The sequence below is a fragment of the Pristis pectinata genome, chromosome 19 (genome assembly GCF_009764475.1).
Source record: "Pristis pectinata isolate sPriPec2 chromosome 19, sPriPec2.1.pri, whole genome shotgun sequence".
Lineage (NCBI taxonomy): Eukaryota > Metazoa > Chordata > Chondrichthyes > Rhinopristiformes > Pristidae > Pristis > Pristis pectinata.
Window position 1 is genome coordinate 10,445,309 of NC_067423.1, and position 20,901 is coordinate 10,466,209.

The following is a 20,901-nucleotide window of genomic DNA, read 5'->3' on the forward strand; positions in this document are numbered from 1 at the left end:
CTATCTAATTAACTTTTTCTGTCACTTTTCTCCTTACCAGAGATTCTTCTAAAATTCAAGGTAATTTTCATTTCCTTTTTAAATTCTTGCTGTTAGGCTTATTCTGTTGTAGAGTCATAGAGTTGTACAGCACAGAAATAGGCCCTTCAGCCCACCACATCCATGCCAACCTTTTTGCCTATCTACATGAATCCTGTTTACCTGGATTAGATCTGTATCCTTTTAGGCCTTGCCTATTCAAGTGCCTGTCTAATGTCTCTTAAACATAGTGATTGTATCTCATTCCAGTGGAAGCAGAATCAGTCAGAAGCTGAATATTTTAAAGAAGTGCTTTTATCTTGAATTTTAAAGTTTGCTTTTAATTCTAATATGCTTCTGATCTGGTGCAATATTTGAAAGTCTGTAGTTGATATCTGGTCGCTTATGAATGTCTTTTGGCTCTGTGTTTTGACAATACACATAAAATGGAATCTAAGACTATTCTTAAGGCATGTTAACAGGGAAGAGCGTTGTAAGGGGCAACCAAAATCCAAAATGAAATCTTCTCATGGAGATAGAGGGCATGGCAGAGGTACTAATGTGTACTTTACGTTGGTTGGAGTTTTAGCAAAGGAAAATGCAGTTAAGATATTGGATGGACTAAAAATTGATAGAGATGCCAGAAAGGCTCGCTCTACATAACAGTGGATAAATCACTTGGCCCAGGTGGAATGCATCTGAGGTCACTGAGGGAAATAAGGGAGGAAATTGCAGAGACTCCAACCACAATTTCCCAGACCTCTATTCATTCGGTGGTGGTGTCTAATGACTGCAAAATTGCAGATGCTGCAGCTTTGTACAGAAAAACCCAGTAATTGCAGACTAGTCAGCTCAACTTTGATGGCAGAGGAAGCTCCAGGAACAATAGACAGGGACTGAATTAGCAGTCATTTGGAAAAAGCTGGAATGGATTTGATAAAGAAGAGACACAAAAAAACTGTCGATGCTGGAATCTGGAGCAAAAGAAACAAACTGCTGGAGGAACTCAGCGGGTCGAGCAGCGTCTGTGTGGGGGAAAGGAATTGTTGACGTTTTGGGTCAAGACCCTGCTTCAAGATTTGATAAAGGCAAATTGTGTCTAACTAACCTGGAGAGTTAAGGAGAAACTGTTCACACTGTCACAGGAGCCTAGTGCCATGGGATATAAAATGAAGTAGTTGGTAAAAGAAGGAAATATAAGTGCAGAACTTTTTTTTGAAAGTTTAAAGAACTGCAAATGCTGGTAATTTGGAATAAAAATAGTAAACACTGGAAATACTTGGGTATTCAGGCAGCATCCATGGAAGGAGAAACTGAATTGATATTTCAGGTCAAAGATCGTTCATCCCGAAATGCGAGTTCTTTTCTCTTTCCACCAATGCTGCATGACCTACTGACTGTTTCCAGCAGTGTCTGTTTTGATTGGACTTCTTATTTCTGAAGTGTTTTAAATGACAACAGGATGGGACAAAATTGATCGGAACTCCAGAACAAGGTGACCTAATGACAAGAATAATTTTCTTTTTCTTTGTCTTCATTGTTTAGTACAAGGACTTCAGAAAAGAGAGGAAGAGAGACATTCTGTGCAGACAGTTGTTAGGTTGTGGAATGCACTTCAGGTGTTGGGGATTGAAGCAGGGAGCATGTCTGTTTTGAAAATAGTTCAGAGAGATGGTCGAAAGTAAAAGCGGAATAAAAACCTGGGGATCCAGATGAGAATGTGGAATTGGATTTGTATGCGTGATAAATGCCAGTCTGAATTTATTGTGCACGTTCTGGTTTCACTGTAAGTTTAGTTACTATTCTTTTAAATCATTCTTTTAGAAGACAATTAAATAGCATTAACTTCAATTAATGTTATTTATTTATTTACAAATGGAACAAACAAATTTGAACTAATGAGAGCAGACTACGTATTTCTCTTTGTGGTTTGGCTTGGCATTTGTAATCGCAGTATGGATTGTTACTGTACTGTGTGCATACGCAGTCCTGTTCTCAGATAACTTTATTTGCTAAAGCCTCAACCCTTTGTGTTTAGCTGTGCAGTATTGCCTTTGGAAAGGAAAACTCATCAACAAATCCAAGGAGATCAGTGTGGCTCTGAAGTCGAATGGCAGTGCATTGATGCCGGTTACTTTGTAAGTGTGCCCTTTATTTCTTCCACTGTTCCCCTGCTCTCCCTCCCTTTAAGTCGCTGTTCCTAATACCTTCTTATGTGATTCCATGTCAAATTTTAATGCCCCTGTGAAGGACCTTGGGGTGTCTTATGGTTTCAAGCTACTAATAAAAATACCTGGAAATTTATCCCGAGTTGGTTCGAATTTTGGAAGCGGAGTAGAGGACACAAAAACTAGTTGTGTACCATGTCCAGTGCACGGACTGGAGACTGATTTCTAGATGAAGTTGATTGTAGCTCATCTAATATGTAAACGATTAAGGCTACAAAACAGAAGTTCTGTCACGCTGATGGCTTACACAGTGCAGTTGTCTGGTGCTAGGCACACTTAGCAACGAAGGGGAAGGGTTTTGGAAAATGCCCTGTTCCATGCTGTTAATATCTGTTGGGAGATGCACTGTGATACAATGCTACAGTTTACCTTCATAGGGTTTCTTAAGAAGAGTGTTTTTATCTCTGCTTTGGGGTATTTTTTCCCCCACAATATCCCCTAGTCAACTGGCTTTCAATGAAACTTGAAGTGATTTTCAAGAACCTTTGGTTATTAATAGAGGAGTGGAGCTAACAACATAATAATTTTTTTTTAACCGAAGAAATATCAGTCCAGTTTTTCTTTTGAAGTTCTTGGTTTGCTTTTGTTTATTATTATACTTTTTTTTGATTTGGGGGTTTTCTTTTCATATAATCAAATTTCTTTTCAATTTCTTTTTTGTATCACGCTCACTTAGCAAGAGAGCGGGAGGTTCAGATTATATATTTTACTCCTTGTGAGTGTAAATATTAACCGTCATTATTGTTATCCCAATCTCTTTGCACCATATGTATAGTTATTAATGTTATTATATTAATTTGAATTAATTAGAAATTCAATAAAAAGATTGAAAAAGAAACTTGAAGTGAAAGGTTCCCGGAGGGAGACGTCAATGTGACCCTGTTCGAGGGTGAAGGGAGTTTAGTGAGTGCGACCGGGAGTGTCCGGCTCAGGGTGAATCCAGCAGCCCTGTGACAACTGTTCGATTTCCCACAGGAGCCACTGGCCAGTAAAGATGAGAATTTGCTGGGCTGGTTAACAGTTAAATGCCTTAAAGGCATTGTAACTTTGGAATAAATTTAATGCCTGATCACTGGGGAGACAGTAGTAGACGCTGGTAGTTATGCCTCTACGCTCTGGTGTATTGGGCAGTCCAGGAAGCTACTTCAGCAAGACATTAGGGTGATTATTGCTCCCAAAGTGTGTTGTGATTGCCTCCAGTAATTCCCTCAGCGACATCTAAGGTTGGGTTGTTCTGAGATTAATGGTATTGTTGGCGTCTTCTCATAGATCATTAACCATATTGATTCCTTGCCCAACGAAAGTAGACTGCAATGAACTTCAGCAGCTTGTGATTGAGTAGCTTTGTCAGTCCAGCACCTTGTGTTAGAACAGGGTGATGGGTGGTGTTGGAATTTCTAGGCAGGGTCATGTTGGCATTCAACATGCAAAGTATTGCATAGGCATCAGTATTGCTATACTTTGAATATTGAATGCAAAGTATTTTTTCCAACGTTGCAGCTCCTGACACCCTGGGTCTCTGTTGGAGTTACAAGTTGAGTTGATGTGTGTGGAGTTTCAGGCACATATTAAATGTAATTAGCAAAGTGTGGAGATCTTTGAAGCCATTCAGTGATTGTGAATTATTTTTACAGTATGTGCATCTTTGATTTTCTCCTTTTTCTTTGTAAGAGTCCAATCCCTGAAGGAGTTGGACTTCTTTCTTGTTCTGCACCTTGTTATCTTTAAGATTGTAACAGTTTGGGTTCAGATCCTTATTGAAGCCCTATACTTATGATTCCCTTGTGAGTAGTATTCAGAATTAACTGAAGCTATTTTAAAAATGTAATACTTTATCAGATTGCAGGGCCAACTTGTTACAGACTCAGTGAAAGTCCCTTTAAGATAGAGAGTGTGTGTGTATGTGTGTGTGGGGCGTGCTTACGTCAATAGAAGATAAAGGACGTAATGACGTTGTTGAAGAAGTCAGAAGAAGAAGAAGAAGAAGGAGAGAGAGAGAGAAGGGAGAGAGACACCAGCCTGCTTGTTTTCTCTATCGATGGATGAGAAACAATAACTGTGTTTGCCACTGAAATCCATGTATGGAAGTTGGAAGTAATCCGGTGGAGTTCACTTTGTTGCTGACCTGTAGAAGGAAACAGGTATTTGTATGTGGACGACCACGGTTCGGATGCTTTTCGGGGTGAGGAAGTCACTACCGAGTAAACACTGAAGTGTCGTTTGGGTTCCATCATGGAACATTTGGATTTCGTATTTACTCTCTCTATGTTTCTCTACATCTACGTCTTATCTTCAGACAACGGTGGTTGTTGAAGAAGCCCTTGCTCATGTTTCACCTTATGGCTTGCGGAACTGAACTTTAAGAACCATTCCGGAACTGGGAGTTTTGGACTTTGTCACACACACACACACGAAGAGTTTAGTTTTGGGGTTAACGTTCGAGGTTTAACATTTTTGAATTCTAACATACTAACATTTTTACTTTTATTTTACATATTATCATAAGTAGTGATTAATAAAATAGTTTTTAACACTGAATCATGCTCAGTGTGTTTCTTTTGTTGCTGGTTTGTGACAAACTTTATTGCCCATTCCTAATTGCCCTTGAGTAGGTGCTGGTGATGTTGTAATCCTCCTTCTGAAGGTGCTCCCAAAATGATGTTCACCAGGGAGTTGCAGGACTTGGACCTGGTGACTGTGAAGGAATGGATGAGTATTGGCCACTCAGGATGGTGTGTGACACTGAAGGCAACCTGTCAGGGTGGTGTTCCCATGTGCCTTCTGCCTTTGTCCTTCTAGGTGGAAGAGGTTGTCATTCGGAAGGTAGTGTAGAGGACAAAGAGGAGCAAGTACAGTGCATTTTGTACACACTGCAGCCACGGTGCACTGATGATACAGAGGGTGAATGTTTCAGCTAGTGGGTGGGGTGCCAATCAAGCAGGCAGCCTTTCCTTGTATGCTGTGGACCTTTTCGAGCATCATTGCAATGGTGTATATGCTTGATTCCTTTGATTGCAATATTCCAACCACATTACCAGAAAAACATATTGAAATAAAAACGACACACAAAATGCTGGAGGAACTCAACAGGTCAGGCAGCATCTGTGGAGGGAAATGGACAGTCGATGTTTTGAATCGAGGCCCTTCATCAGGACTGAAAGATAGATGGCCAGTATAAAAAGGTGGGGGGGGTGCGGGGGTGCGGAGAGGGGTGGACCAACAGTTGGAAGGCAATAGGTGGATCCAGTGAGGGAGGTGATAGGCAGAAGGGGGAGGGGAGAGTGGGAACAGCGCTGGAAGCTGGGAGGTGATGGGTGGGAGTGACACAGGGCTGAAGATGGAATTTGACAGCAGAGGAAGGCAGAGCATGGAATAACGGGAGGGAGGTGGGGTGGCAGAGGAGAGTAGTGGAGGAGGGGAACCAGTGGGAGGAGTGTGTGGGTGATGGGCAGATGGTGAGAGACGGAAAAGAGACGGGGCTAGTTAGCTGCTCGTTCCTCCAGCATCTTGTGTGTTGCTCCATATTCCAGTATCTGCAGTCTCCTGTCTCCTCATCTTGAAATAAAAGCAGTTCGATGATAGAATAACAAGCATGAACCCAGTAAAATGTAATGAATCCTTTTAATTTCTCACCGATTTAAAGCTCTGCTTATATTCCCCTCTCAGACACTTGTACCAGCCTCTTGCCGTTTTAGTATGACCTTGTTCACAATGACCACCCAGTATTTACAACTCTTTTAATTACTTCTCCTTGGAAGTAACCTGAGTGCAATATGTAGTTTACAGTTGCCTGTTCACCTGAAAACTATTAATTCCTTGTGTGCTGTTCCACAGACTGCCAGGACATTGAGGTACACGGGTAAGGCAGATTTCCATTCCCACAAGAGGATGTGAAAATGTATTGCCATTTCTGTGTGTGCGTGTGTGCTCCATTGACTGAAAACTGACCCAACAATTATTAATGACAACACATTGCCAACAGGTGGTGCAAAATACCCATCAGCACTATGTGCCGAGAATTGTATTAACACGTGGAGTCATAGAGAGATACAGAGAATCCACGCCAACCCTCAACTCTGTTGTTCATACCTTTTGAAATGTGCCACAAGCTAGTGGCAAAGAGCAGACGAAGCATCTTGTTTTATAGAGTCACACAGTCACAAGGAAACAGGCCCTTGGGCCCAACTCGTCCCTACCGACCAAGATGTTTGAGCTAGTCCCTTTTGCCCGCATTTGGCCCATATCCCTCTAAACCTTTCTTGTCCATGTACCTGTCCAAATGTCTCTTAAACATTGTCATATTAAATGGAAGATTGCTTTCTATAGACGTGGCAGGGACTGTCTTCAATATTCTCTGCACACATTTTGAGGAACAGGGTGGCTGCAAGGATGGGATCAATTATCACTGTCGATGTCACTGCTGAGCAAGTGTACAGTCCCTTATGCCTACACCCGATGTTGAGGTGACCAATTGTAATTGATATCATCGATGCTGTAATTCATCCCTGAGCTCTGTGGACCACCAGTTGCAACGGAGCAACCACGTTATAACAGTCAACCGTGCAAAATATTGCATGGTTGACTGTGAGAACATGGTTGCTCCATTGCAACTGGTGGACCACATGCAAAATAGTGCATGGTTGAGTGTTATAATGTGGTTGCAAGTCACAGAGGGCCTTGTGACTTGTAAATAGATTGCACAACAACAGTTATGGATTGCGAAGCTGTATTTCATCAACATGGATGACTTCTACTAAATATTACCATTTTTTAGCTGCGTACGTTTTTGTTTTCAGACCAACAAAGCTTGAAATTGAATATGTGATCAAGATCGATGAACTGAAAATCAAATTGCCACAGGCAGTTTTTGAAAGAAAAACTTACGTGATAAAAGAAGGTATTTAAAATTGATTTGCTCCACATGTTAATCTACAATATGTTCAGCTGAAACACTAACCCATTGTTTGTCTCAGTTTGTTTGGAAGGTTTATATTGCAGTTGGTATGAGCTGGTGGAATATCTGGAAGAAGGAGACACTCCTCAACTGGGTCCTCTATTGGATGAATTGAAGGAAAAGAACTTGGTAAGAACTGTATTACTTATGAAGGAAAGGCTTGGTGGTCACTTCTAGTTGCACCTCTAAAGGTGTAGGGGTAAACCCAGTAACTACAAGCCAGTCAGTTTAACCTTGATAGGGAAAGTTAAAGAAGAAATAATGAAAAGGTCGGCTGGACAAGTGTGGATTGATTAGAGAAAGTAGATAAGATAAGATATCTTTATTAGTCACATGTACATCGAAACACACAGTGAAATGCACCTTTTGCATAGAGTGTTCTGGGAGCAGCCCGCAAGTGTCGCCACGCTTCTGGTGCCAACATAGCTTGCCCACAACTTCTTAACCCATACGTCTTTGGAACGTGGGAGGAAACTGGAGCACCCGGAGGAAACCCACGCAGACACGGGGAGAACGTACAAACTCCTTAGAGACAGCGGCTGGAATTGAACCCGGGTCACTGGCGCTATAATAGCATTACACTAACTGCTATGCTACCATGCCTTTGTTAGAGGAAATTGAGTCGGAGTAACTTGATGTTTTTTTTAATGAAATAGCAGAGAGGGTTGTTAAGGGAAATATGGTTGATGTGGTGTATATAGACTTGGAAAACGGCATTTGTTGCGTTGCCACATAGCAGGCTTGTCATCATGATAGAAAACTGGAGAATAAAAGGGGTTATGGCATCATGGATGGAAAATCAGCTGAATGCAGAAGAAAGTGATGAGAGCCATAGACAGAGTAGATGGAAAGAAACTTCTCATTGGTGCCAAGGTTAAGAACCAGGGGACGTGGGTGACTGGCAGAAGAACCAAAAGTGACAAAGGAACATTTTTTTTTACACACAGTGAGAGATTGGGTCTGAAATGCACTGCCAGGTGCAGTAACATTGATAAGTGTCTGAAAGGAAAGAATTTACAAGACAATGCCACAGCTTTGTAGGATGGTACATCAAGTACTTATCTGGGTATTCTTAAAATACAGTGAAGGTCTTCGCTTCTCCCACTTGGGAAGTTCCAGACCCCCCATTCCTTGGGTGAAAATACCTAAGCTAGTCCCATTTGCCTGCATTTGGCCCATATCCCTCTAAACCCCTCCTATCTACGAACTTATCCAATTGTCTCTTATTGTCAATTCTGTTGGCTGTACGGATTATTTTAACTCCAGAGGAGTGTGCCCATCTCTTCAATCTCCCACACCACTCTCTGCTCTTTCATGTAAACCCCCAGCTTCCCCCGGCATAAACCAGTGCCACCTGCCTCAGGATGTGAATTCCACATCTGCCCAGTGTCTACCAATAGTAGCTGGTCACTTGTCCCTTTGTGATGCAACAACTGAAAGGTTCCCCCAAAGACCAACCAACTGACCGTTATATTAACTGATTTTAGACTGAGCCAGGGCTTTCCCACCTCCTCCCCATTTTTATTCAAACTGAATCTTGTTGGGCAATAGATTTCAGAAGGAAAGAGGATAATTGGCCTGTAAGTAGGACACTCCACAGTAGGGTGTTGGAAACGACTGCGGTGCATCTGATTCCATGCAGTAACTAGCACCCTGAGGGTGACCTCTCCTACTAGGAGAGGGATTTTATTTGGTGATGAGAACAGTGATAGAAGTAGGCCCTTCAGCCCATCAAGTCCATGCTGACCTTGTTGGCCATCTACTTCAATTCCATTTGCCTGCATTAGTACCGATTGCCTGTTTAAGTGTCAGGAATGAACAAACGAATGAACAAAACCCATAGAGGGCTATGGGTAAGCCTAGTAATTTCTAGGGTAGGGATATGTTTGACACAGCATTGTGGGCCGAAGGGCCTGAATTGTGCTGTAGGTTTTCTATGTTTCTAAAAGCCCCATCAGCTGTGCCCTTGATTCAGTGAAGGTTAAGAGATGACCTGGCACAGGGTTTCGAGATGATAAGCGAAGTGGAGATTTAAAAGCCATCAATGTTAGAATCTTTAGAGTTGTGCTCTGGAACATTCTGCCCGAAAGTGTGTTGAAAGTTGATTCCAAAAGTAATGCTAAATGGGAGTTGGATTGGTTCTTGAGGGGGAGTTACAGGAATATGGACAATAATTGAAGGGTCTTGACCCAAAACGTCGACTGTTCATTTCCCTCCATAGATGCTGCCTGACCTGCTGAGTTCCTCCAGCATTTTGTGTATGTTGCTCCAGATTCCAATATCTGCAGAACCTCTGGACAATAATTATGTTTTATTTCGCTCTTTCTCTCAAAGAGCCAGCATAGATATGAGGGGCTGTGTGGTCTCCTCCTGTGTTAAAGGTTCCTGTGCTTTGCACAGTCCATAAAAATGCTGTGGGATAGGAGATGAATCAAGTTGTTTACATCGATAGCTTCCCCATACTCCCCACTCTAATCCTAATGTTCCCTTTTAATGGGATGTAAAATTGCTAAAGCCTTCCGTTTATCTTTTATGAAAAGGGATCTCGGTGTACTAGTGTATGATTCACAAAAGGATACTCTACAGCAAATGATTAGGAAAACTAATATAATGCTATGGTTTATTGCTGGGGAAATTGAATACAGAAGTAGTGAGGTTATAGTTCAGTTATACAGAGCATTGGTGAGACTACGTTTGGAGTACTACCTGATTTAATGAAGGATGTTAATGTGTTGGAAGCAGTTCAGAGAAGGTTTAATTGATCAATACCTGGAATGGGTGAGTTATGAGGAAAGACTAGATGGGTTTGGCTTGTTTTTTCCATTGTAGCTTAGAAGAATGAGAAGTGACTTGATTGAAGCAAGTTAAGGTCCTGTGGATTCTTGACAAAGTGGATGTAGAGGATGTTTCCTGGAACTAGGGGGCTCATTGTTTAGTGCAGAGGGTTGTCCATTTAAGACAGATGAGCAGAATTTTTGCTAAAATTGAAGTTTGAGCTTTCGGAACTCTGCGTCCACTGCCTTTTGAGGAAGAGTCTTTGAAATTTTAAGAGAGCCGTAGATTGATTTTTGATAAGCAAGAGGGTGAAAGTTTACCCCGGATGGTTGGGAATGTGGAATTGAAGTTGCATTCAGATCAGTCGTGATCTTATTAAATGGCGGAGCAGGCTCAAAGGGTCAAGTGGCTCATGCCTACTTGTTTGAATGACTGTGTCAGGCCTGTGTATTATCCATAGAACTATGGATTCTAATAATAACTTCTGGTTCACTATGGATTCTAATAATAACTTCTGGTTCATATCAGGATGGAGAATGTGCAGGGTGGAGGCTTGCACAAGTAGGTCTGATGATCTGGCTCAATGCACAAAAATATACATAAGGACTTTTACATTTGTCCTGTTTCCTTTGCAAGATGGGATTAGGGAAGAACTTGCTGTGTTTAAAATCATACTAAGAAACCCCTTTACTCAGATATGGAGTTGCCATGTCTTGTAATGAGTCTGATGTGTCTACAGAATTCCAAATAGTTCAGTGTTGAAACACATGAGATTTTAAGTAATTTACTGAGGGGCTTTAAGGCTGAGATGTCTAGAACAAGAGTTCATAGTCGTGGATTGGGGGTTGCCTCTTTGTGACTGAGATGTTTCTTAGAGGATAGTAAATCTTTGAAATTCTTTACTCCAGAATGTTGTGGATTTGCTAAGTACGTTTAAGGCAGAGATCAGTAAGTTTTAGGACACTTAAAGAGGATCAAGCACTATGGGATTGGGCAGGAAGTAGACGAGGCACAGGAGATTGGCTGTAATCTTATTGAAGGCAGAGTATGCTCAAGGGGATGGAAGTCTGTGTCTGTCTGTTTCTTCCTGAAGTCTGGGAGATGCTTTTTACGTTAAATATTCAATCCAAATGCACATTGTTACTCCTTTAAAATACCTTTTGACCCTCTTTTCAATGTCAGTGTGTTTGTATCCCTACCAGAATTCATAGAACACTACAGCACAGTATAGGCCCTTTGGCCCACAATGTTGTGCTGACATTTTATCCTGCTCTAATATCTATCTAACACCACCCCCCCCCCCCCAACCTCCCACATAGCCCTCCATTTAATTCCATGCATGTATTTTCCCCCCCCCAGGCAATTGTGAAATGCTTACAGGATCAGGGGCTCCTCATATTGTTCAGCGAATCTGTTGCCAGCTCTGCTAGAGGTAAGCATGTATATAAAGACATTGGTATTGGTTTATTATTGTCACTTGTATTGAGGTACTGTGGAAAAACTTGTCTTGCATACCATTTGTACAGGTCAATTCATTACACAGTGCAGTTACATTGAGTTAGTACAGAGTGCATTGAGGTAGTACAGGTAAAAACAATAACAGTACAGAGTAAAGTGTCACAGCTACAGAGAAAGTGCAGTGCAGTAAGGTGCAAGGTCACAACGAGGTAGATCGTGAGGTCAGAGTCCATCTCATCGTATAAGGGAACCATTCAATAGTCTTATCACAGTGGGATAGAAGCTGTCCTTAAACCTGGTGGTATGTGCCCTCAGGCTCATGTATCTTCTACCTGATGGAAGAGGAGAGAAGAGAGATTGACCCGGGTGGGTGGGGTCTTTGATTATGCTGGCTGCTTCACCAAGACAGCGAGAGGTAAAGACAGTCCAAGGAGGGGAGGCTGGTTTCTGTGATGCGCTGGGCAAAGTTTCTTGCAGACCAGGGCAAAGCAGTTGCCATACCAAGCTGTGATGCATCCAGATAGGATGCTTTCTATGGTGCATCGATAAAAGTTGGTGAGTGTCAGAGGGGACATACTGAATTTATTTAGCCTCCTGAGGAATTAGATGCACTGGTGAGCTTTCTTGGCCGTGGCGTCTATGTGATTTGACAGGACAGGCTATTGATGTTCACTCCCAGGAACTTGAAGCTCTCAAACCTCTCGACCTCAGCACTGTTGATGTAGACATGTGCATGTAGACCACCCCCTTTTCTGAAGTCAGCGTTGGAATATTGGAATATATTGTACTGATGAGGCCCTTCATAATTATGGCTATTTTATGTTATGCAGAAAGCAGCAAGACCACCCAGGGCGCAGCACAGGCTGTATTCATTTTTAAATCGCCAAGAATTTCTCATCTTAAAGGTACGAACTCTCTCTTTATTCTTGATTATCCTGCGCCATAAACGTTTTCCCTCCTCTTAAAGGTCATCCAAAAATATTAAATGTTTTTAGACTCCTTAACAGTGATCTAGAAAACCTGCCTTTTTTTTAATGCATTAATTGATAATTCATTCTGACGTGAGGATCTCTGTACATCGTAGGCTTCTACATTTAGCACCTGCCTAAAGAAGGGAATGAAGAAGTTAAATTGGGGGGGGGAAAAGGTCATCTTATAGTGAAGTGGAACTCAGAAGCTAATGAGGATTTTTTTCCTTATTCCCTGGATGCATTGATTGCAGGTGTGATCCAGTTTCATGGGTACCATGCATTAACCACGTCATGTCCCAGAGGACTTTTTTTGTCTGGAGGACTCGGTGGTGAGCGCTGGTTGTGCAATCACCCACTGGGGAAACAGCCCTGATCCTATACATTGCTCTTGTTCTTACTCCCTGGTTCCCAATGGCACATTGTTAGACATTGCTCAGGACTAGGAGTCGCTGACTGATGATTTCTTCCTCTTGTTCCTTCCTTGGCAAGTTCGATTGCAGGGAACATCTTGAGAAGTGACTATGATGTTTGCACAGAGCTGTAATGGGATGTGTGGCTTGTATCAGTAGTGTCTTCACCAGCTGAGTTATTGTATGATGGTTTGGGTATCAATATATCCTATAGGAACTCGCATACAAACTTGTAATGGTTGGGAAGGGGAAAGACGGACCTATGTAAATGCAAGAAGGCACTGCCTCAGTGGAGATGAGACAGATGCAACATTTCACTACTCTGCTGCATTGGGCCAGATCGTCAGACCTTCCTCTCAGGTGCTCCCGTGGCCTGGCGTCCATCCACCTGATCCCAGATCCCAGACGCGTCTGTTTCTGCAGCAGACACCACAAAATAAACCAATCACTTCCCTGGATTGGAGCCATGTACTGCATTGCAGTAAGGATTGTCTATCCAAAAACAAGCAATAGCTGTAGATTCCATGGGCATGATTTACATGTTTAAAAAAAACAATTGAGTGTTCTCAACTATGACTCTCACCATCACTCCCCCCCCACCCCAGAAAGTAATATGCCCACAGAATTTTGCAAATTACTGCAATTAATTAGTATTATTTTAATATAACTTTGTCTGCTTTGTCTGTGACTCAACTGCATTTTTTTTGAAGTTCATCCTGCAATTTAGGTAGGCTGTTAAACATATGTTCCAGTTACCCAGTGGTTTCAATTTGTGAGTTTTTTGGACAGCAGTTAAGTTAATCAAATTCAGCCCAGATGTCTTGCTGACAATTTGAGTACCTTGGATGGTGGAGCATGTTTTACTCCATAGCTGCAGGGTGACCTGATGGCATCCTTCTACCTCCCAGTGTCCCTAGGCTGTCTCTCTTCCAAGAGAAAATCTGGGCCTGAGAATTCCTGGCCTCTAAGATCTGACAGGATTAGGCATTTCCCGTAGGCAGCTGATTGTAAAAGGGTAGATTGAATGAAATGTTGGAAAGTGAACACTATACTTTCAGTTCCTATGTTAATATCGATTTTCTTTGCCAAACAGATGTAGGTCAGGTAATCCATCCACGACAGAGCTCACCTTTCTCAGCTAAGATATCTCTGCTTCTTCCTGCTGTTAGTTATGCAGTGGCGAAAGGTCTGAGATCCTCTGGCAGTCAGAAGCCTCCATGTAAAAAACTGGTTGAAGACAGTCTCATTGAGTACTTTAAAATGGCACCAGAGGTGCCTCCGAATTCCCACCAGAATGCAGATGGTAGCCTTCCACAAGTTGCCTGTGAGAGGGAGCTGTCTATTCCAGAAAACTGCCAGGGATCGACAGTCTCCCGCCTCTCTCCCTACTTTACTGACCCTACAAACTACATGCTGCCTGTGTCAGCAATTTTGAAACTTCAGGCAAACTATCTCAAGCTGTGTCAGAAGTCCAGTGCCAAGGTTGCGAGCCATTCTCATGTTTCAGAACCAATGTCCCGCAAAGCTACGATCCCAAGGGAAAATAAACCAGGGCAGGTCCAAAGAAAAAGTCCCATGACCAGGAGCTCCCACGTGAAGAATGCACCTCCTGGTTCCGGGATGAAGATGAGGATAATGGCACAGAAACAGACAAAGCCACCAAACAGAGATCTACGCACCAATGCAGCAAGAACCAATGCAACCAGCAAACCAGTTACTGGTAAGGCCTTTAGCAAAAGTGCCAGTGCAGTGAGGTTTAAAGGGAACACTTTGTCCACCAGAGCAACAAGCAGACCAGCTGCCAAAGTGGAAAAGCCAGGTCCTGACTGTGGCACCAGCAAAACTGCACCTTCAAGTCTTGGGCGATCCTCCAGGTTGCAACCTGCTTGCGGTAACAAAAGAGCTCTGGCAGAGTCGGCCAAAGGTAACTCCAAGGGACAGCCTGCCCCTCCGGAAGTGAACGCAAAGAGGATGAAAGCTACCAGAGTGCCTCTTAAAACGGGCTCCGACCGAAATGCTAAGGCAGAGAAAGCTGCTGATGACTGCAGGAAGGCGAGGAAGGTGGGAGAGGAGAAGCCGGGCCAGCACCGTAGTGAAACAGGTAAGAAGAACTTTGAATTGGAATTGGCTTATTATTCTCACATGTACTGAGGTACAGTGACAAACTTATCTTGCATACCGTTCATACTGATCAATTCAGGTGAATGGGATTAGTTTAGATGGGCAATAAGGTCAATGCGGACATGGTGGACCAAACGGCCCATTTCTGTGCTTTATGACTCTAAGACAAACAGTGCGTTGAGGTAGTACAAGATAATACAGAATGGATTGGTTCTCTGTTCCCCACTACTGCCAAAAGGTGTACTGGTAGATCTTGGCATGACGTTGCAATCTGGTTACAGTTTTAGAAAGACAGCTCTTGTACTAACATTTAATTAGGAGCAGTGCTTCAGAGTAGCCTCAGGAGTACAGATGGTTACTTTAAACCAAATGTGGCTCAGTGGTTGCCTCTGAATCAAGACTTGGGAGTTCAAATCCAGCTTTGGAGTTTTGAGCACAAAATATCCAGACTAACTTCTCAATGCTGTCCTTCAACTGAGGTGTTAAACAGAGGCCCTGTCAGCTGGGTATTAAAGTTCCCTGACATTGCAGAAGACTATAGTGGTTACCCCCCAGTGTCCCGGCTAATATTTATCCCTCAATCAACATAACAAAAACAGGTTATCTGCTCACTGTCGCATTGTGGGTTTGTGGAAGCTTGCTGTATGCAAATCGGCTGCTACAGTTCTGACAGTGATTACACTTCCGAAGTTACCAGATGCTAAAATGGTCAGGTTCTGCAGGTGTCTGTTTGTGATCTGATAGTTTCTTGGTCTCTTTGGCTGAACATTTGAAGGATGGGAAACATGAGACGTGTCCCCAGGGTGATTGTTTGAAGGCGATGCGTTACTGTGGAGTATGACATTCTTAAGATATCTTTATTAGTCACATGTACATCAAAATACACAGTGAAATGCACCTTTTTTGCATAGTGTTCTGGGGGCAGCCCGCAAGTGTCGTCACGCTTCCAGCGCCAACATAGCATGCCCACAACTTCCTAACCCGTACGTCTTTGGAATGTAGGAGGAAACAGCAGCACCCAGAGGAAACCCACGCAGACACGGGGAGAATGTGCAAACTCCTTACAGACAGTGGCCGGAATCGAACCCGGGTCGCTGGCGCTGTAATAGCGTTACGCTAACTGCTACACTACCGTGCCTGCCCATTGGGAAATGGAAGCTGGATATGTGATGCACATCCATATCTTAGAGTCATAAGGCACAGAAATGGGTCCTTTGGTCCACCATCTCCATGCCTACCTTATTGCTCATCTAAACTAATCCCATTCGCCTGCATTAGGGGCATATCCTTCTAAGCCTTGCTGCCTAATTGCCTCCTAAGTGTAGTAATTGTATCTGACTCTACCAGCTCTCTGGCAGCACATTCCAGATATTAACCACTCTCTATTTTAAAAAAACTTGCCCCTCAGGTTCTTCTCAGCTTAAGCCTATTCCCTTTTGTTTTTGATACCCCTACTGGGGGAAAAAGATTTTGATGTATGTTAGTTGTTTGGCCAACCAAACAAAAGAACTGCTCCCCTCTGCCTCTCTCCTGTTTCATGAATTCTATTGCTGTAATCAAGTGTTATCTAATTATGAATGACTTTTTAAACCTGTCAGTCTGTGTTACAGGAATAAACACAGAGCAGATTTCAAGATATGGTGTCTGTACCTGGAACTTTGTAGAAGGCAAGCCTGCTGACAATGGATCTGCCTCCCTGCAGCCCCTGTCCTTGGCCATAAGCCCAAATGAGTCACGGTCAAAGAAAGGTTCAGAGGAGGGAAGTGGAGCCCCAGGGAAGGGTATTGAAACCAATATTTTGGAAACAGATGCACTCAACATTCTTGCCGATCTTGCAATTAGCTCAGCCATCGAGGCACTACCTAGATATAAACAGAAACGCTCCATATCATTGTACCTGGCATCTGGCACGGGTGCGTCCAACAAGATTGGTTCCGTTCAGAGCAGCAGGCGATCGAATTGTTCTCTCAATCTACCTGCGAAGGGCAGTGCTTGTTTGCCTGACACAGAACTAAGTGTAGCGGAAAGCCACCAAAATGGAAGTCAAGAGCACTCTGAAAGTCAACCTGTCTCTGGGAGTTTAAGATATATGACAGATGTCATGCCAGCTTTTCCTAGCCAAGAAACATTGCAAGTTCACAAATCTCCGACCCAAGTACGGAAGGACGTGGCTCGCAGATCTTTAACTGCTCCACGAGGTTCACATATCTTGGTAGACCATTCATATTCCCGGCCACCAAGGGATAGAGAAACCGTGTGTTTAGCCGTCGCTAACCCTGTGTTGTCAGAGAAGGAGGATGTGGTTTATCAGTCTACATCAATGCCGGTGGAGAGTGAGAAAAGGCAGTCCACCACATTTGACCAACAGAACAGGACTCATTCTGAGGTTTCCTCCAAAGATGAGGAGAGAAGTTATGAGGAAGGGACATTAGTTGGCAGAGTGCTGCCTTTCAGGCGCGAGGACAGTTGTCGGACAAACATTAGAGACCCCGCCCCAGATCCACAGAAGGAAGATGATGCAATAGGAAAACGTGCTCAGATACCTGATTATACTCTGACAGATCCAGTACAGAGCAGGTTGGATGAAGCTTGCCAGCAGTCTCGTTATGTACATGAGGAAAAGGACACTATAAAGGTGACATTTAAATGGAAAGGGCCATATCTGTACCAATGGGACAGCAAGTATACCAATGACCCACTAGAGAAATCTGTGAATCGAGCACTACATGGGTAAGTTGCTCAAAGCTTTTGGAAATGAGGAAGCAGAAAAGTGGTGCTGTTTAATCATCTTGGATTCTCTGTTTATATGTCTGTCTATTTTTAATATATATTTTACTTGTTTCCTTGCTAAATGTTTGGAGACTACTGATAAGTGTTCTTATTTTACATTACAGATCTGTGCGTGAAGCGGTGTGTAATTCATATATTGGGAATATTTGTAAGAAGTGTCCCACGTTCTTGTCCACAGTTATATTTCTTCCCAGGGACAATTATATTTCAGCTCTTATAAGTGGACGTTGGAAAGATCATGTGCAGTGCAAAGGCTGTCCCCGTTGAATGGGCAGACCAAAATGGGATGCATAGCCTTCCTCACTGATAGAGTGACTCTTGATCTACCAACTTGGGTGTGGAAATGGGTCAGGGACCTCCCAGTGGCTCAGCTGTCTTGTACCCCTGCAGGAGGCTGCTCGGTCACCACGATGCCCCAGTGCCAAAGTCCAACTTCTACCTGCTATATCTCCTTGCAAGTGGATACAGATGTAATGTTAGCCAGCTGCTCTGGTTGGACTTCCAGTGCTCAGCTGTGTTGGGTGAATGTGCAGAGGATGTTTGGTGTCCTTTTACTTGACTGGCTGTGGAAGCAAAGCTGGTTGATGGAGGTGTGATACAGATCAGCTAAGAATGGCAGAATAGATGTTGTGAGCTGGAAAAAATTTTTTAAAAAAAACAAGATGCTGAAAATCTGAAATAAAAGGAGAAAATGCTAACAACACTCAGCAGGTCAGGCAGCATCTGTGGAAGGAGAAATAGAGTTTCAGGTCCAAGATGTTTCATCAGAATTTCTATTAGATTACCCAAGCTAGTGAAGCCTGATCATGCATTACTAATGCTTGTAACATGATTTCTTTCTGATGACTTTTATTCTAGACTTTGGGATCCAACGATCCAAGAGACCATGAAAGATGTGAAGCTTATCCTTCATATGTGGATTGGGCTTTTTTATACCAAGTCTAGTATGATGCTGCAGAACGCAATAAGACAGGTACAAGAATGCACTGAGGCTCCAGACACGGTGACTGCAGGAGATCTGTACAAAGAGTCAGCTGGAGTTCAGGAGCCCGCCGTGAATGAAAGTGACTCAGAGTCAGCAGCTTCAGAAGAACACCAAGCACCAGGAGTAATCACGTCATCCGTAATTAAGAGGATCAAGATGAATTCAAACCTCGGCGCCTATTGTGACGGCGATGCACCAGTCTGTGAACGAGAACTAGCCCAAGGGAGTGTTCCTCCAGAGGAAGAGGGCGGAGAGAGTGACATCAATGAGACTGTGACGGATGTAGCAGCACAAACTTCCAGCAGTGACCTGGTAGAAACTGCAAACGTTTTTGCTAAAGGAGTATTACAAGGGATAACGTAGTTATTTTCCAAAATGAATTGGAAATTCGAGGAGTTTTGATTTAAAATTGGGCACATGGTGAGAGGTTGAAATCAGAGACTTGGTAGGATTGGGGAATGTTACAGAGAGGGAGGGAGGAGATGCAAATCCGGTTCTTCCACAGACACGTGGTCTTCATTATGGAGAAGCTGATGTAAGTAGTTTTAGACAGTAGGAAAGCCAGTAAAACCACCACTGGTGATATATATGGGATGGTAGTTCTTGAAATGATGAATAATTTGGTAATCGGTTTGTAATTCAGATATACCAAGATACAGTGAAAAGCTTTTGTTTGTGTGCCATCCAGACAGATTATTCCATACATAACTACGTCAAGGTATTACAAAAGGGAAAAAAAAAACAGAATGCAGAACATAGTGTTACAGTTACAGAGAAAGTGCAGTGCAGGTAGACAAATAAAATGTAAGGCCATGACGAGGTAGATTGGGAGATCAAGAGTTCAGCTTTATTGTGTAAGTGGTCTGTTCAAGAGTCTTATGGCAACCTTATAACTGTGAGAGACCATGGCAGCTACCATAACTCTAAAAGTACCAAAGTAACCTTTCTTAGAATTAAAGTAGAATTATTGAAAGCTGAGTGGCAATAATTTTGAGTTTAACAACCATAGTTATCATGTTTTTACTTAGTTTTACTGCCAGTGATGTCATTTTCTACAAGATACTGACATCACCGCAAATACCAGTGTTTATTGTTCTCTACTTGCCCTGAACTGAGGAAGCAGTTAAGTCAAGTACATTAGTGGGTCTGGAATCATGTGCAGGACAAATTGGGTAAGGATGGTAGAGTCCATTCCCTGAAGAACATTGATGAACCAGATGGGTTTCCCAACAATCTGCTGGCTAATTCCAGGATTATTTATTTACTTGTGTTTCAATTCTCCAGATACTGTGGTGGGATTTGAACCTGTGCCTTCAGACCAAAGGTTCAGAATTCAGGCTGCTTGCCCAGAAATATGCTTGTGATGCTAATGTGCAAAGAATTAAAATGTGCATTATTTTATGTGATATTTTAAGTCGTGCTTTTTTTTTTCAGGAAGAACATGGCAAACGGGAATCTTCAGATGATGTGGGTGATGCGAGATCAGCAAGTGAAACCCAGGAGCAAAGTTTGGATCAGAGATCGACTCCTTTATCAGGTTTGAGATTGGTATTGTGAATGTTGCTGCCTGGAGAAGTGACACTAATATTGTATCTAAAATGTTGTGGTAAATACACAAGTCACTTAAATAATTCATTGTGGATATTGAAAGTTCCTGCTAAAGGAAATAATCCAAGCTATCAACTGGGGGATTAATAGTTCTAATTAGTGCCATTCCTTTCCCTTGCAAATAAGACACTAATTTAAAAATCACAGCATAATTTTCTGATTGTGTGCTTCTGGAATGGAATGGTGTGAATGGACAGCCTATTGGTGTGATCCACTAAAATTCTTGTCTTGAATCATTTATCCCAGTGCATACACCTAAACATCCTACACTAAATAGGTGTGGTGGCATAGTGGTTATGTTACTGGACTAGTAACTCAGACAGCTGAACTATTGAGCTGGACACACGAGTTCACCACTGCGGCTGGGGAATTAAGATCCAGATAATTAAGTAACTCTGGAATGAGATGCTAGTATTAATGACCATGGAAATACCAGTTTGCCATTTTAGAAATAAAATCTCTCCTTAATAAATGTGCTTCAGAAAAGAATTCTGCTTCCCTTTTCCATTCTGTTCTGTATGTGACTTTAGACCCACAACAAAAATGCCCAGGGAGCCATATATGCAAGGGCAATTAACTGCCA

The 20,901-nt window shown here is 42.7% G+C and overlaps 1 protein-coding gene across 4 annotated transcripts in view; it reads left to right on the forward strand.

Moving 5' to 3' along the window:
• Nucleotides 1-20,901, forward strand: part of LOC127580475 (protein TASOR 2-like) — a 79,592-nt gene that overhangs the window by 29,249 nt on the left and 29,442 nt on the right. For 3 of the 4 annotated variants that reach the window (XR_007957825.1, XM_052034006.1, XM_052034004.1), the window contains exons 8-17: nucleotides 41-60; nucleotides 2,057-2,156; nucleotides 7,043-7,143; nucleotides 7,220-7,329; nucleotides 11,335-11,407; nucleotides 12,264-12,338; nucleotides 13,908-14,915; nucleotides 16,534-17,665; nucleotides 18,584-19,022; nucleotides 20,145-20,247. Coding sequence is in view for 3 of the 4 variants with exons in the window: in XM_052034006.1 (XP_051889966.1) it covers nucleotides 41-60; nucleotides 2,057-2,156; nucleotides 7,043-7,143; nucleotides 7,220-7,329; nucleotides 11,335-11,407; nucleotides 12,264-12,338; nucleotides 13,908-14,915; nucleotides 16,534-17,665; nucleotides 18,584-19,022; nucleotides 20,145-20,247 (3,161 nt within the window). In the remaining variant the exon portion in view is untranslated. The remainder of the gene's footprint in view (nucleotides 1-40; nucleotides 61-2,056; nucleotides 2,157-7,042; nucleotides 7,144-7,219; nucleotides 7,330-11,334; nucleotides 11,408-12,263; nucleotides 12,339-13,907; nucleotides 14,916-16,533; nucleotides 17,666-18,583; nucleotides 19,023-20,144; nucleotides 20,248-20,901) is intronic. The other variant, XM_052034005.1, reaches the window with a different exon arrangement.